The following is a 15,799-nucleotide window of genomic DNA, read 5'->3' as shown; positions in this document are numbered from 1 at the left end:
ATTACTTTGTCTAGAATTCCTGGTAGGGTACATGGTATGTGTAATTACAGTACTAAGTGGACTACTCAGATAATGGCATTGAGATATTGAAATTTTCATTCTAAGTTTCATGGTATTTTCTTTTACTCTTTCAGTTACATCATCACCAACAACATCAGTATGCGTTCATGAAGTCTGTCAGTGGTCAGAATGGTATGATGGAAGTCTACTAATACCTGGATTCGATGGTGGAGATTTTGAAACGTTTGATGATTTGAGAGCTAAAGGTTATGAAGTCTGTAGAGCTCCAAAGGCTGTTCAGTGCAGAGCAGAGAAATTTCCTAACATACCACTGAAAGACCTTGGCCAAAGAGTAGAATGCAGTACAACGTCTGGACTTATATGTTACAACAAAGATCAAATTTCAACAATGTGCTACAATTACGAAATCAGAATCTTATGTTGTGTTTTTGTACCATGCTCTTCCACACCTTTCATCACAACATCTTATGAGACTTCAACACCGACCACACATATCCCAATTCCAGAAATGACAACCACAACAGCAAGTACCAGTGTCACAACTTCAGCTACAAGCACAGAAAAAACAAGTCCAATTATCAGAACAAGTACTCCTTCAGAAACATCTCTGGAAACAACAAGTACTTCCACTGAGCCCATAACCAGTACAATGCCTTGCCAACCAAAGTGCAAATGGTCCCAATGGTATGATGTCCATTTCCCGACTTTGCAGAACAAAGGAGATTATGAAACTTACCATGACATTAGATCAGCTGGAAAAGCAATCTGCAGACATCCTGAAAAAATACAGTGCAGAGCAGAAAAATACCCACATAAATCCATTGAAGAAATTGGCCAGGTTGTTCATTGCAATGTATCATTTGGACTTATCTGCAGAAATGAGGATCAAAAAGGAGAACTGCATATATGTCTTAACTATCAGATAAAAGTACTCTGTTGTGATGACTACAGCCACTGTCTAACAACAAGAGTGACACCTACTGTATCAATAGAAACTTCTGCCAGTACACCATCAACAGTTCCTACAACTTCTGAAACTTCAACATTCACACCTTCAGTTACTAAAGAAATAACAACAACCACAACGGAAACGACGACACCAATCACCACAACTCCTTCAACAGCTCCTGGTTGCATAAAAGAGGAATGTGACTGGTCAATATGGTATGACGTTAGTTATCCAGAATCTGGATATAATGATGGAGATTTTGATACAGTTGAGAACATTATAAAACATGGATACAAAGTCTGTGCTAACAGAAAGGCTGTGGAATGCAGAGCAGTAAGGTTCCCTGACACACCGTATCCTCTTCTGGAACAACACATTACATGCAACACTGAAGAAGGATTAACATGCTACAATAAAGACCAGCTACCACCAATTTGCTATAACTATGAAATAAGATTTAAATGCTGTAGAAACATAACAGTACCATGCAAAACAACTCAAACGCCATATTCAACCACACAAGAGTCAACAACGACATATTCTACAACTCTAACTACACAACACATGGAAATATCAACTACAGAAAAGCCACCAGAATTTCAAACCAAACATCAAACAACCACTGCATCAACAATACCACCAGAAACAGAACATATTCATGGCAAAACTACATCAACACCAACAACACAAACACAAACAGAAAAAAAGACCACATATACCACATTACCAACCACGATCACGACCTCCACCTCCAGAGCGCCCACCTCCTCACAAACAACACCAATAAGCTCTACCAGCACCAGCACCTTCACGCCGACCCCTACGGTCATCCCCTCAACCACCACGACTTACCGCACAGAATCCACTACCATCTGTCAACCTGAACTGTGCTCCTGGACGGAATGGTTCGACGTTGACTTCCCCGCCTCGGGACCAAACCAGGGAGACTTCGAAACCTACCAGCACATCCGGGCTGCCGGGAAGGAAGTCTGTCACCAGCCCAAACAAATCCAGTGCCAGGCGGAGGACTACCCCGAGATTTCCATCGAAAACATCGGGCAGGTTGTACAGTGTGACGTCCACTTTGGACTGGTGTGCAAGAACGAAGACCAGCCCGGTAAATTCAAGATGTGCCTCAACTACAAGATCCGCGTCCTCTGCTGCATCCCTAACTCCATCTGCCCACCCACCACCTCACCTACCACCAGCCCCACCAGCACCATCATCCCAAGCACCGTCACATCACCCACCACGGTCACGACCTCCACCTCTACTAGCTACTCCACCTCCACAGCACCCACCTCCTCACAATCAACACCAATAAGCTCTACCAGCACCAGCACCTTCACGCCGACACCTACTGTCATCCCCTCAACCAGCACCACTTACCGCACGGAAGCCACTACCACTTGTCAACCTGAACTGTGCTCCTGGACGGAATGGTTCGACGTTGACTTCCCCGCCTCGGGACCAAACCAGGGAGACTTCGAAACCTACCAGCACATCCGGGCTGCCGGGAAGGAAGTCTGTCACCAGCCCAAACAAATCCAGTGTCAGGCGGAGGACTACCCCGAGATTTCCATCGAAAACATCGGGCAGGTTGTACAGTGTGACGTCCACTTTGGACTGGTGTGCAAGAACGAAGACCAGCCCGGCCGATTCAAGATGTGCCTCAACTACAAGATCCGCGTCCTCTGCTGCATCCCTAACTCCAACTGCCCACCCACCACCTCACCTACCACCAGCCCCACCAGCACCATCATCCCAAGCACCGTCACATCACCCACCACGGTCACGACCTCCACCTCTATTAGCTACTCCACCTCCACAGCACCCACCTCCTCACAATCAACACCAATAAGCTCTACCAGCACCAGCACCTTCACGCCGACACCTACTGTCATCCCCTCAACCAGCACCACTTACCGCACGGAAGCCACTACCACTTGTCAACCTGAACTGTGCTCCTGGACGGAATGGTTCGACGTTGACTTCCCCGCCTCGGGACCAAACCAGGGAGACTTCGAAACCTACCAGCACATCCGGGCTGCCGGGAAGGAAGTCTGTCACCAGCCCAAACAAATCCAGTGCCAGGCGGAGGACTACCCCGAGATTTCCATCGAAAACATCGGGCAGGTTGTACAGTGTGACGTCCACTTTGGACTGGTGTGCAAGAACGAAGACCAGCCCGGCCGATTCAAGATGTGCCTCAACTACAAGATCCGCGTCCTCTGCTGCATCCCTAACTCCAAATGCCCACCCACCACCTCACCTACCACCAGCCCCACCAGCACCATCATCCCAAGCACCGTCACATCACCCACCACGGTCACGACCTCCACCTCTACTAGCTACTCCACCACCACAGCACCCACCTCCTCACAATCAACACCAATAAGCTCTACCAGCACCAGCACCTTCACGCCGACCCCTACTGTCATCCCCTCAACCAGCACCACTTACCGCACGGAAGCCACTACCACTTGTCAACCTGAACTGTGCTCCTGGACGGAATGGTTCGACGTTGACTTCCCCGCCTCGGGACCAAACCAGGGAGACTTCGAAACCTACCAGCACATCCGGGCTGCCGGGAAGGAAGTCTGTCACCAGCCCAAACAAATCCAGTGCCAGGCGGAGGACTACCCCGAGATTTCCATCGAAAACATCGGGCAGGTTGTACAGTGTGACGTCCACTTTGGACTGGTGTGCAAGAACGAAGACCAGCCCGGCCGATTCAAGATGTGCCTCAACTACAAGATCCGCGTCCTCTGCTGCATCCCTAACTCCAAATGCCCACCCACCACCTCACCTACCACCAGCCCCACCAGCACCATCATCCCAAGCACCGTCACATCACCCACCACGGTCACAACCTCCACCTCCACCAGCTACTCCACCACCACAGCGCCCACCTCCTCACAATCAACACCAATAAGCTCTACCAGCACCAGCACCTTCACGCCGACGCCTACTGTCATCCCCTCAACCACCACGACTTACCGCACAGAATCCACTACCATCTGTCAACCTGAACTGTGCACCTGGACGGAATGGTTCGACGTTGACTTCCCCGCCTCGGGACCAAACCAGGGAGACTTCGAAACCTACCAGCACATCCGGGCTGCCGGGAAGGAAGTCTGTCACCAGCCCAAACAAATCCAGTGTCAGGCGGAGGACTACCCCGAGATTTCCATCGAAAACATCGGGCAGGTTGTACAGTGTGACGTCCACTTTGGACTGGTGTGCAAGAACGAAGACCAGCCCGGCCGATTCAAGATGTGCCTCAACTACAAGATCCGCGTCCTCTGCTGCATCCCTAACTCCAAATGCCCACCCACCACCTCACCTACCACCAGCCCCACCAGCACCATCATCCCAAGCACCGTCACATCACCCACCACGGTCACGACCTCCACCTCTACTAGCTACTCCACCTCAACAGTGCCCACCTCCTCACAATCAACACCAATAAGCTCTACCAGCACCAGCACCTTCACGACGACGCCTACGGTCATCCCCTCAACCAGCACGACTTACCGCACGGAATCCACTACCATCTGTCAACCTGAATTTTGCTCCTGGACGGAATGGTTCGATGTTGACTTCCCCGCCTCGGGACCAAACCAGGGAGACTTCGAAACCTACCAGCACATCCGGGCTGCCGGGAAGGAAGTCTGTCACCAGCCCAAACAAATCCAGTGCCAGGCGGAGGACTACCCCGAGATTTCCATCGAAAACATCGGGCAGGTTGTACAGTGTGACGTCCACTTTGGACTGGTGTGCAAGAACGAAGACCAGCCCGGCCGATTCAAGATGTGCCTCAACTACAAGATCCGCGTCCTCTGCTGCATCCCTAACTCCAAATGCCCACCCACCACCTCACCTACCACCAGCCCCACCAGCACCATCATCCCAAGCACCGTCACATCACCCACCATGGTCACGACCTCCACCTCCACCAGCTACTCCACCACTACAGCGCCCACCTCCTCACAATCAACACCAATAAGCTCTACCAGCACCAGCACCTTCACGCCGACACCTACTGTCATCCCCTCAACCAGCACCACTTACCGCACGGAATCCACTACCATCTGTCAACCTGAACTGTGCTCCTGGACGGAATGGTTCGACGTTGACTTCCCCGCCTCGGGACCAAACCAGGGAGACTTCGAAACCTACCAGCACATCCGGGCTGCCGGGAAGGAAGTCTGTCACCAGCCCAAACAAATCCAGTGTCAGGCGGAGGACTACCCCGAGATTTCCATCGAAAACATCGGGCAGGTTGTACAGTGTGACGTCCACTTTGGACTGGTGTGCAAGAACGAAGACCAGCCCGGCCGATTCAAGATGTGCCTCAACTACAAGATCCGCGTCCTCTGCTGCATCCCTAACTCCAGATGCCCACCCACCACCTCACCTACCACCAGCCCCACCAGCACCATCATCTCAAGCACCGTCACATCACCCACCACGGTCACAACCTCCACCTCTACTAGCTACTCCACCTCAACAGCGCCCACCTCCTCACAATCAACACCAATAAGCTCTACCAGCACCAGCACCTTCACGCCGACGCCTACGGTCATCCCCTCAACCAGCACGACTTACCGCACGGAATCCACTACCATCTGTCAACCTGAATTTTGCTCCTGGACGGAATGGTTCGACGTTGACTTCCCCGCCTCGGGACCAAACCAGGGAGACTTCGAAACCTACCAGCACATCCGGGCTGCCGGGAAGGAAGTCTGTCACCAGCCCAAACAAATCCAGTGCCAGGCGGAGGACTACCCCGAGATTTCCATCGAAAACATCGGGCAGGTTGTACAGTGTGACGTCCACTTTGGACTGGTGTGCAAGAACGAAGACCAGCCCGGCCGATTCAAGATGTGCCTCAACTACAAGATCCGCGTCCTCTGCTGCATCCCTAACTCCAAATGCCCACCCACCACCTCACCTACCACCAGCCCCACCAGCACCATCATCCCAAGCACCGTCACATCACCCACCACGGTCACGACCTCCACCTCCACCAGCTACTCCACCACCACAGCGCCCACCTCCTCACAATCAACACCAATAAGCTCTACCAGCACCAGCACCTTCACGCCGACACCTACTGTCATCCCCTCAACCAGCACCACTTACCGCACGGAATCCACTACCATCTGTCAACCTGAACTGTGCTCCTGGACGGAATGGTTCGACGTTGACTTCCCCGCCTCGGGACCAAACCAGGGAGACTTCGAAACCTACCAGCACATCCGGGCTGCCGGGAAGGAAGTCTGTCACCAGCCCAAACAAATCCAGTGCCAGGCGGAGGACTACCCCGAGATTTCCATCGAAAACATCGGGCAGGTTGTACAGTGTGACGTCCACTTTGGACTGGTGTGCAAGAACGAAGACCAGCCCGGCCGATTCAAGATGTGCCTCAACTACAAGATCCGCGTCCTCTGCTGCATCCCTAACTCCAACTGCCCACCCACCACCTCACCTACCACCAGCCCCACCAGCACCATCATCCCAAGCACCGTCACATCACCCACCACGGTCACGACCTCCACCTCCACCAGCTACTCCACCACCACAGCGCCCACCTCCTCACAATCAACACCAATAAGCTCTACCAGCACCAGCACCTTCACGCCGACACCTACTGTCATCCCCTCAACCAGCACCACTTACCGCACGGAAGCCACTACCATCTGTCAACCTGAACTGTGCTCCTGGACGGAATGGTTCGACGTTGACTTCCCTGCCTCGGGACCAAACCAGGGAGACTTCGAAACCTACCAGCACATCCGGGCTGCCGGGAAGGAAGTCTGTCACCAGCCCAAACAAATCCAGTGTCAGGCGGAGGACTACCCCGAGATTTCCATCGAAAACATCGGGCAGGTTGTACAGTGTGACGTCCACTTTGGACTGGTGTGCAAGAACGAAGACCAGCCCGGCCAATTCAAGATGTGCCTCAACTACAAGATCCGCGTCCTCTGCTGCATCCCTAACTCCAAATGCCCACCCACCACCTCACCTACCACCAGCCCCACCAGCACCATCATCCCAAGCACCGTCACATCACCCACCACGGTCACGACCTCCACCTCTACTAGCTACTCCACCTCAACAGTGCCCACCTCCTCACAATCAACACCAATAAGCTCTACCAGCACCAGCACCTTCACGCCGACGCCTACGGTCATCCCCTCAACCAGCACGACTTACCGCACGGAATCCACTACCATCTGTCAACCTGAATTTTGCTCCTGGACGGAATGGTTCGATGTTGACTTCCCCGCCTCGGGACCAAACCAGGGAGACTTCGAAACCTACCAGCACATCCGGGCTGCCGGGAAGGAAGTCTGTCACCAGCCCAAACAAATCCAGTGCCAGGCGGAGGACTACCCCGAGATTTCCATCGAAAACATCGGGCAGGTTGTACAGTGTGACGTCCACTTTGGACTGGTGTGCAAGAACGAAGACCAGCCCGGCCGATTCAAGATGTGCCTCAACTACAAGATCCGCGTCCTCTGCTGCATCCCTAACTCCAAATGCCCACCCACCACCTCACCTACCACCAGCCCCACCAGCACCATCATCCCAAGCACCGTCACATCACCCACCACGGTCACGACCTCCACCTCCACCAGCTACTCCACCACTACAGCGCCCACCTCCTCACAATCAACACCAATAAGCTCTACCAGCACCAGCACCTTCACGCCGACACCTACTGTCATCCCCTCAACCAGCACCACTTACCGCACGGAATCCACTACCATCTGTCAACCTGAACTGTGCTCCTGGACGGAATGGTTCGACGTTGACTTCCCCGCCTCGGGACCAAACCAGGGAGACTTCGAAACCTACCAGCACATCCGGGCTGCCGGGAAGGAAGTCTGTCACCAGCCCAAACAAATCCAGTGTCAGGCGGAGGACTACCCCGAGATTTCCATCGAAAACATCGGGCAGGTTGTACAGTGTGACGTCCACTTTGGACTGGTGTGCAAGAACGAAGACCAGCCCGGCCGATTCAAGATGTGCCTCAACTACAAGATCCGCGTCCTCTGCTGCATCCCTAACTCCAGATGCCCACCCACCACCTCACCTACCACCAGCCCCACCAGCACCATCATCTCAAGCACCGTCACATCACCCACCACGGTCACAACCTCCACCTCTACTAGCTACTCCACCTCAACAGCGCCCACCTCCTCACAATCAACACCAATAAGCTCTACCAGCACCAGCACCTTCACGCCGACGCCTACGGTCATCCCCTCAACCAGCACGACTTACCGCACGGAATCCACTACCATCTGTCAACCTGAATTTTGCTCCTGGACGGAATGGTTCGATGTTGACTTCCCCGCCTCGGGACCAAACCAGGGAGACTTCGAAACCTACCAGCACATCCGGGCTGCCGGGAAGGAAGTCTGTCACCAGCCCAAACAAATCCAGTGCCAGGCAGAGGACTACCCCGAGATTTCCATCGAAAACATCGGGCAGGTTGTACAGTGTGACGTCCACTTTGGACTGGTGTGCAAGAACGAAGACCAGCCCGGCCGATTCAAGATGTGCCTCAACTACAAGATCCGCGTCCTCTGCTGCATCCCTAACTCCAAATGCCCACCCACCACCTCACCTACCACCAGCCCCACCAGCACCATCATCCCAAGCACCGTCACATCACCCACCACGGTCACGACCTCCACCTCCACCAGCTACTCCACCACCACAGCGCCCACCTCCTCACAATCAACACCAATAAGCTCTACCAGCACCAGCACCTTCACGCCGACACCTACTGTCATCCCCTCAACCAGCACCACTTACCGCACGGAAGCCACTACCATCTGTCAACCTGAACTGTGCTCCTGGACGGAATGGTTCGACGTTGACTTCCCCGCCTCGGGACCAAACCAGGGAGACTTCGAAACCTACCAGCACATCCGGGCTGCCGGGAAGGAAGTCTGTCACCAGCCCAAACAAATCCAGTGTCAGGCGGAGGACTACCCCGAGATTTCCATCGAAAACATCGGGCAGGTTGTACAGTGTGACGTCCACTTTGGACTGGTGTGCAAGAACGAAGACCAGCCCGGCCGATTCAAGATGTGCCTCAACTACAAGATCCGCGTCCTCTGCTGCATCCCTAACTCCAACTGCCCACCCACCACCTCACCTACCACCAGCCCCACCAGCACCATCATCCCAAGCACCGTCACATCACCCACCACGGTCACGACCTCCACCTATACTAGCTACTCCACCACCACAGCGCCCACCTCCTCACAATCAACACCAATAAGCTCTACCAGCACCAGCACCTTCACGCCGACACCTACTGTCATCCCCTCAACCAGCACCACTTACCGCACCGAATCCACTACCATCTGTCAACCTGAACTGTGCTCCTGGACGGAATGGTTCGACGTTGACTTCCCCGCCTCGGGACCAAACCAGGGAGACTTCGAAACCTACCAGCACATCCGGGCTGCCGGGAAGGAAGTCTGTCACCAGCCCAAACAAATCCAGTGTCAGGCGGAGGACTACCCCGAGATTTCCATCGAAAACATCGGGCAGGTTGTACAGTGTGACGTCCACTTTGGACTGGTGTGCAAGAACGAAGACCAGCCCGGCCGATTCAAGATGTGCCTCAACTACAAGATCCGCGTCCTCTGCTGCATCCCTAACTCCAAATGCCCACCCACCACCTCACCTACCACCAGCCCCACCAGCACCATCATCCCAAGCACCGTCACATCACCCACCACGGTCACGACCTCCACCTATACTAGCTACTCCACCACCACAGCGCCCACCTCCTCACAATCAACACCAATAAGCTCTACCAGCACCAGCACCTTCACGCCGACACCTACTGTCATCCCCTCAACCAGCACCACTTACCGCACCGAATCCACTACCATCTGTCAACCTGAACTGTGCTCCTGGACGGAATGGTTCGACGTTGACTTCCCCGCCTCGGGACCAAACCAGGGAGACTTCGAAACCTACCAGCACATCCGGGCTGCCGGGAAGGAAGTCTGTCACCAGCCCAAACAAATCCAGTGTCAGGCGGAGGACTACCCCGAGATTTCCATCGAAAACATCGGGCAGGTTGTACAGTGTGACGTCCACTTTGGACTGGTGTGCAAGAACGAAGACCAGCCCGGCCGATTCAAGATGTGCCTCAACTACAAGATCCGCGTCCTCTGCTGCATCCCTAACTCCAAATGCCCACCCACCACCTCACCTACCACCAGCCCCACCAGCACCATCATCCCAAGCACCGTCACATCACCCACCACGGTCACGACCTCCACCTCTACTAGCTACTCCACCTCAACAGTGCCCACCTCCTCACAATCAACACCAATAAGCTCTACCAGCACCAGCACCTTCACGACGACGCCTACGGTCATCCCCTCAACCAGCACGACTTACCGCACGGAATCCACTACCATCTGTCAACCTGAATTTTGCTCCTGGACGGAATGGTTCGATGTTGACTTCCCCGCCTCGGGACCAAACCAGGGAGACTTCGAAACCTACCAGCACATCCGGGCTGCCGGGAAGGAAGTCTGTCACCAGCCCAAACAAATCCAGTGCCAGGCGGAGGACTACCCCGAGATTTCCATCGAAAACATCGGGCAGGTTGTACAGTGTGACGTCCACTTTGGACTGGTGTGCAAGAACGAAGACCAGCCCGGCCGATTCAAGATGTGCCTCAACTACAAGATCCGCGTCCTCTGCTGCATCCCTAACTCCAAATGCCCACCCACCACCTCACCTACCACCAGCCCCACCAGCACCATCATCCCAAGCACCGTCACATCACCCACCACGGTCACAACCTCCACCTCCACCAGCTACTCCACCACCACAGCGCCCACCTCCTCACAATCAACACCAATAAGCTCTACCAGCACCAGCACCTTCACGACGACGCCTACGGTCATCCCCTCAACCAGCACCACTTACCGCACGGAATCTACTACCATCTGTCAACCTGAACTGTGCTCCTGGACGGAATGGTTCGACGTTGACTTCCCCGCCTCGGGACCAAACCAGGGAGACTTCGAAACCTACCAGCACATCCGGGCTGCCGGGAAGGAAGTCTGTCACCAGCCCAAACAAATCCAGTGCCAGGCGGAGGACTACCCCGAGATTTCCATCGAAAACATCGGGCAGGTTGTACAGTGTGACGTCCACTTTGGACTGGTGTGCAAGAACGAAGACCAGCCCGGTAAATTCAAGATGTGCCTCAACTACAAGATCCGCGTCCTCTGCTGCATCCCTAACTCCAACTGCCCACCCACCACCTCACCTACCACCAGCCCCACCAGCACCATCATCTCAAGCACCGTCACATCACCCACCACGGTCACGACCTCCACCTCTACTAGCTACTCCACTTCCACAGCACCCACCTCCTCACAATCAACACCAATAAGCTCTACCAGCACCAGCACCTTCACGCCGACACCTACTGTCATCCCCTCAACCAGCACCACTTACCGCACGGAAGCCACTACCATCTGTCAACCTGAATTTTGCTCCTGGACGGAATGGTTCGACGTTGACTTCCCCGCCTCGGGACCAAACCAGGGAGACTTCGAAACCTACCAGCACATCCGGGCTGCCGGGAAGGAAGTCTGTCACCAGCCCAAACAAATCCAGTGCCAGGCGGAGGACTACCCCGAGATTTCCATCGAAAACATCGGGCAGGTTGTACAGTGTGACGTCCACTTTGGACTAGTGTGCAAGAACGAAGACCAGCCCGGTAAATTCAAGATGTGCCTCAACTACAAGATCCGCGTCCTCTGCTGCATCACTAACTCCAACTGCCCACCCACCACCTCACCTACCACCAGCCCCACCAGCACCATCATCTCAAGCACCATCACATCACCCACCACGGTCACGACCTCCACCTCCACCAGCTACTCCACCTCCACAGCGCCCACCTCCTCACAATCAACACCAATAAGCTCTACCAGCACCAGCACCTTCACGACGACACCTACGGTCATCCCCTCAACCAGCACCACTTACCGCACGGAATCTACTACCATCTGTCAACCTGAACTGTGCTCCTGGACGGAATGGTTCGACGTTGACTTCCCCGCCTCGGGACCAAACCAGGGAGACTTCGAAACCTACCAGCACATCCGGGCTGCCGGGAAGGAAGTCTGTCACCAGCCCAAACAAATCCAGTGCCAGGCAGAGGACTACCCCGAGATTTCCATCGAAAACATCGGGCAGGTTGTACAGTGCGATGTCCACTTTGGACTGGTATGCAGGAATGAAGACCAGCCCGGTAAATTCAAGATGTGCTTCAACTACAAGATCCGCGTCCTCTGCTGCACCCCTAACTACTACTGCCCACAGTCCACCACGCCATCCCGTGCCCCTTCAACCATCTCTACGGCATCAGAAACCACCAGTTATACTACTTCTATTCCTACGTCTACACCATGTTTCTGCAAAATAGGAGATGACGTTTATTCACCTGGTAAATTTTCTCTTTTTTTTATTTTTTTTTTACGTATTTCCTTCATTTGTCACTATATTTTTCATTGTCTTTACGTTTTTCATTTTTTCATGTTCATATGTCTTTATGAAAGAAAAACAAGAAAAATGTCAACCATGATAGAAAGAGTAAACAGAGCAACATACACACAGTCGAACAGCTCAACACCATTAGAGCAATGCCCATTCCATTCCCCAGCAATTGAGGCCCCCTGGCCTACTCTTCCAGTTCTATTGTACAGCATGATGCCTTGTGGTGTCCACTCTCACCTTCTTTTACACCCCCAGTCTCTTCGTTGGCAGGGCAGCCTGAGTAGCTGCAAAGTCCTATAGTTGGTGTCAGCACTGCTCAGCCACAACTAAAACGTCAGTGTTTTGTCACCATTATTTTCATCCTAAATACAAAACACAGCACCATACCTGCTGCTATGAAAAATATTAACTCTGTCCCAGATGAAACCAGGACACCTGGAAATGTAATGCCTTGTTAAATTTTGATTTTTTATTATTTTCTGTCTCTTTCTGACTGCATTTTCTTTCTTTCTTCAGGTGATGTGATTTACAACAGAATGGACAGTGATGGATGTAGATTTTATGCCATTTGCAGTCAAGCATGTTCAGTTGAACGATACACCGGACCTTGTAACGTTACTACTCCTGTAACTACTACTTCCCCTCAGACACCTACTGTAACAACATCAGCTCCATACCCTCCTTCAGGTTGTGTTTCTAGTACTTACCCTCCCCTACAGGTATGTAGTTCCTGTGTTATATTATGATTGCTGAAATAACATTGGTGGTAGTTTGATACCACAAAAGAACTGTCAGCAGTCTTTAAAACTTACACATCCAGATTGTCAGAATAACTGTTGCTAGTGATGGACAATATACAACATAAAATTTTTATGTGCCTACTTTATATATATATATATTGCAAACTAAGAAAAATGTACTTTTTTTCTTATGATTTCAGTGATAGCAAAAAATGCTTTTCGATGCACTGCATTGCATAAGTAACAAACCTTCTTAGTGAAACAGAAGAGCAAATTTTCTTGTGTGTTTTCCCTCTTGATTAAATGGAAAAATCTAATCTACCATGGAAATTTGTAACTGTTTCTGTTCTCCTATCCTCTTACCAGTACTTTTTTTTTTTTAATGGTGATTGTCTGTGCTGATAGTGAAGTACAGTATGCATATACATGTATACTTATCCAGTTCAAAGGATATCAGTTCCCTTAACTTAAAAAATATCTCACAAACTCTCAGAAGAGCTCCTAATGCAGAATGAATAGCTGGAATTAAGGCTTTACCTCCTTCTAGTATAAAAAAATTGAATTGTGCAGAACACTGTAAACCTTCTGCTGCCAGTGAAGATTTTCATTTCAGTTCTTGTTCCAGATTTGGAAAGCAAAGCAATTTCCGATTCTCCATACCGCGGTCAGAAGAATGAATACCTCTGGTCAACATCTTAAACCATTAGTACCACAAATTCAAAAGAAGGAACTTATATATTCATTTGCTTTCCAACAACACTGTCACTGGAAACGTTACACAATTGAACTACAAATATGAGTAAAATTCATACCTGTTTGCAAATTCCCGTGATAGCAATTGTTGTTTATTTTGCAGCCTGGCCAGAGATACAAATTATCCAACTGTACAGAAATCATCTGTGAGGGAGACAACAAAATAAAAGTAGTCCAAACAATCTGCCCACCTGTAAAGGAAATTAGCTGTGCAAACAAATATCCACCAATACTGGTACCTGATGAAAATCGCTGCTGTTACCACTACGAGTGTCAATGTAAGTATCAGTAGATTAAGGAATTACATTTTTGGAAATCAGCAAAACTTTGCACAGAATATATAGGGAGTTTGTTTTCCTAAGTTTGCTCTTGAAATTGTAGTATATTCACTTCATTGCCTAAATTCTTTCTTCTGCATTAACTTTCATGTTAATCCTCTAAATATTTTCTCTCCACCAGGTGTGTGCAGTGGATGGGGTGATCCTCATTATATTACTTTTGATGGAACCTACTATACTTTCCTTGAAAACTGCACTTATGTCCTGGTGAAACAGATTGTACCTAAATACGACAACTTCCGTGTTTACATTGACAATTATTACTGCGATTCAAAAGATGGACTTTCCTGTCCCAAATCAATTATTATTTTCTACAAATCTGCAGAAGTGGTGCTGACCCGTGAACTCATGAATGGTGTGATGACGAATGTGGTAAAATATTTTTTTTAATTATTTCTGTATTTTTGAAAAAGACAAATAAGGTCCATAGGCCTTACTGATTTTCATTTGAAATATAGCCTGTTAAGAGTATCAGATCACAGAGGTGACAAGGGCAGAAGAAATCATTAGTTTAAAAAATGATTATACTAATTTCTTCAAACTTAGTGTCACAAACAGCTTAGCACTACGCAGGTATGAATACATTACATGTGTATTTGCATGTATATAAATGACACTAGGAAACAGATTAATACAGCTGAAGACAGAAAGAATGCTTACACTGCTACTTGATCCATGTTTCCTAAAAACTAATGCACTGTGCCTTTCACTTATGTAAGCAAACACATTATGAATAAACACAAATGCAAATTGCAAGCATCATTCTTCTCTCATGGTCAGACTGGTATGTATCCCATAGTGGCTGGCTGACTAGGAATTGCTTTCTTTGCATGGAGAACTTCAGGCACCAAACAAAGCTATAACATGATTCCTTCTCTGATCCCTTGCTGGGAAGAGTGGTATAGCTGAAGAAGAGGGGAGACCAGGGGTGTCACTTCATTTTAAGATCCTAACTCAGTGTTGACAGCCAATGAAAACCAGAAGTCAGTCCCAGTGTTACACTGGTGGATTTATTAGGTGGTTAGAGAACAGAAAGAGGTGAGATGATTAGTTTGTCTTAATATGTACTCTCCCTCTTCTGAGCCAGGCAAACCTCTCCTTACTTACAACCAGAAAGTCAAGCTGAAATAATCAGTCCAGTGATTCCCAGTGAAAGAGAACAGTAACTGACTGTTCTAACTCTGACTTTATTTCAATTCAATTCAAAGAAAGTTGCAGAATAATTCCTGACAAAAAGTTATTAAATGAGTATGTCCACCTCTTATAAAACACAGACTACAAATGGAACAGCTTAGATTAAAGAATAAACATGATCACTAGGTAAAATTGGCAATGGGGACATTTGACTTCATTTTGAGTTCATACAACTCTTCCAATGCCAACATGTAGTATAGGGATGGTGTGATTTTGCAGCAAAGTTATTACACAATAAC

General features: G+C 50.4%; 1 protein-coding gene and 1 long non-coding RNA gene across 3 annotated transcripts in view; one reads left to right on the top strand and one right to left on the bottom strand.

Annotated features, from left to right (window-relative positions):
• LOC310900502 overlaps positions 1–15,799 on the bottom strand; it is a 52,902-nt gene that overhangs the window by 18,961 nt on the left and 18,142 nt on the right. The window contains exons 8-9 of one of the 2 annotated variants that reach the window (XR_014585160.1): positions 14,088–14,172; positions 758–891 (exon numbers count right to left, since the gene is read on the bottom strand). This is a non-coding gene — a long non-coding RNA (uncharacterized lncRNA). The remainder of the gene's footprint in view (positions 1–757; positions 892–14,087; positions 14,173–15,799) is intronic. The other variant, XR_014585161.1, reaches the window with a different exon arrangement.
• The window catches only part of MUC5AC (mucin 5AC, oligomeric mucus/gel-forming), a 49,553-nt gene that overhangs the window by 23,303 nt on the left and 10,451 nt on the right, over positions 1–15,799 (top strand). The window contains exons 31-34 of the mRNA XM_083838561.1: positions 135–12,485; positions 13,052–13,254; positions 14,132–14,306; positions 14,488–14,738. Of these exons, the coding sequence (XP_083694687.1) occupies positions 135–12,485; positions 13,052–13,254; positions 14,132–14,306; positions 14,488–14,738 (12,980 nt within the window). The remainder of the gene's footprint in view (positions 1–134; positions 12,486–13,051; positions 13,255–14,131; positions 14,307–14,487; positions 14,739–15,799) is intronic.

Source organism: Anser anser (assembly GCF_964211835.1).
Source record: "Anser anser genome assembly, chromosome: 5".
Taxonomy (NCBI): Eukaryota; Metazoa; Chordata; class Aves; order Anseriformes; family Anatidae; genus Anser; species Anser anser.
This window is presented reverse-complemented; position numbering and strand designations above follow the sequence as displayed.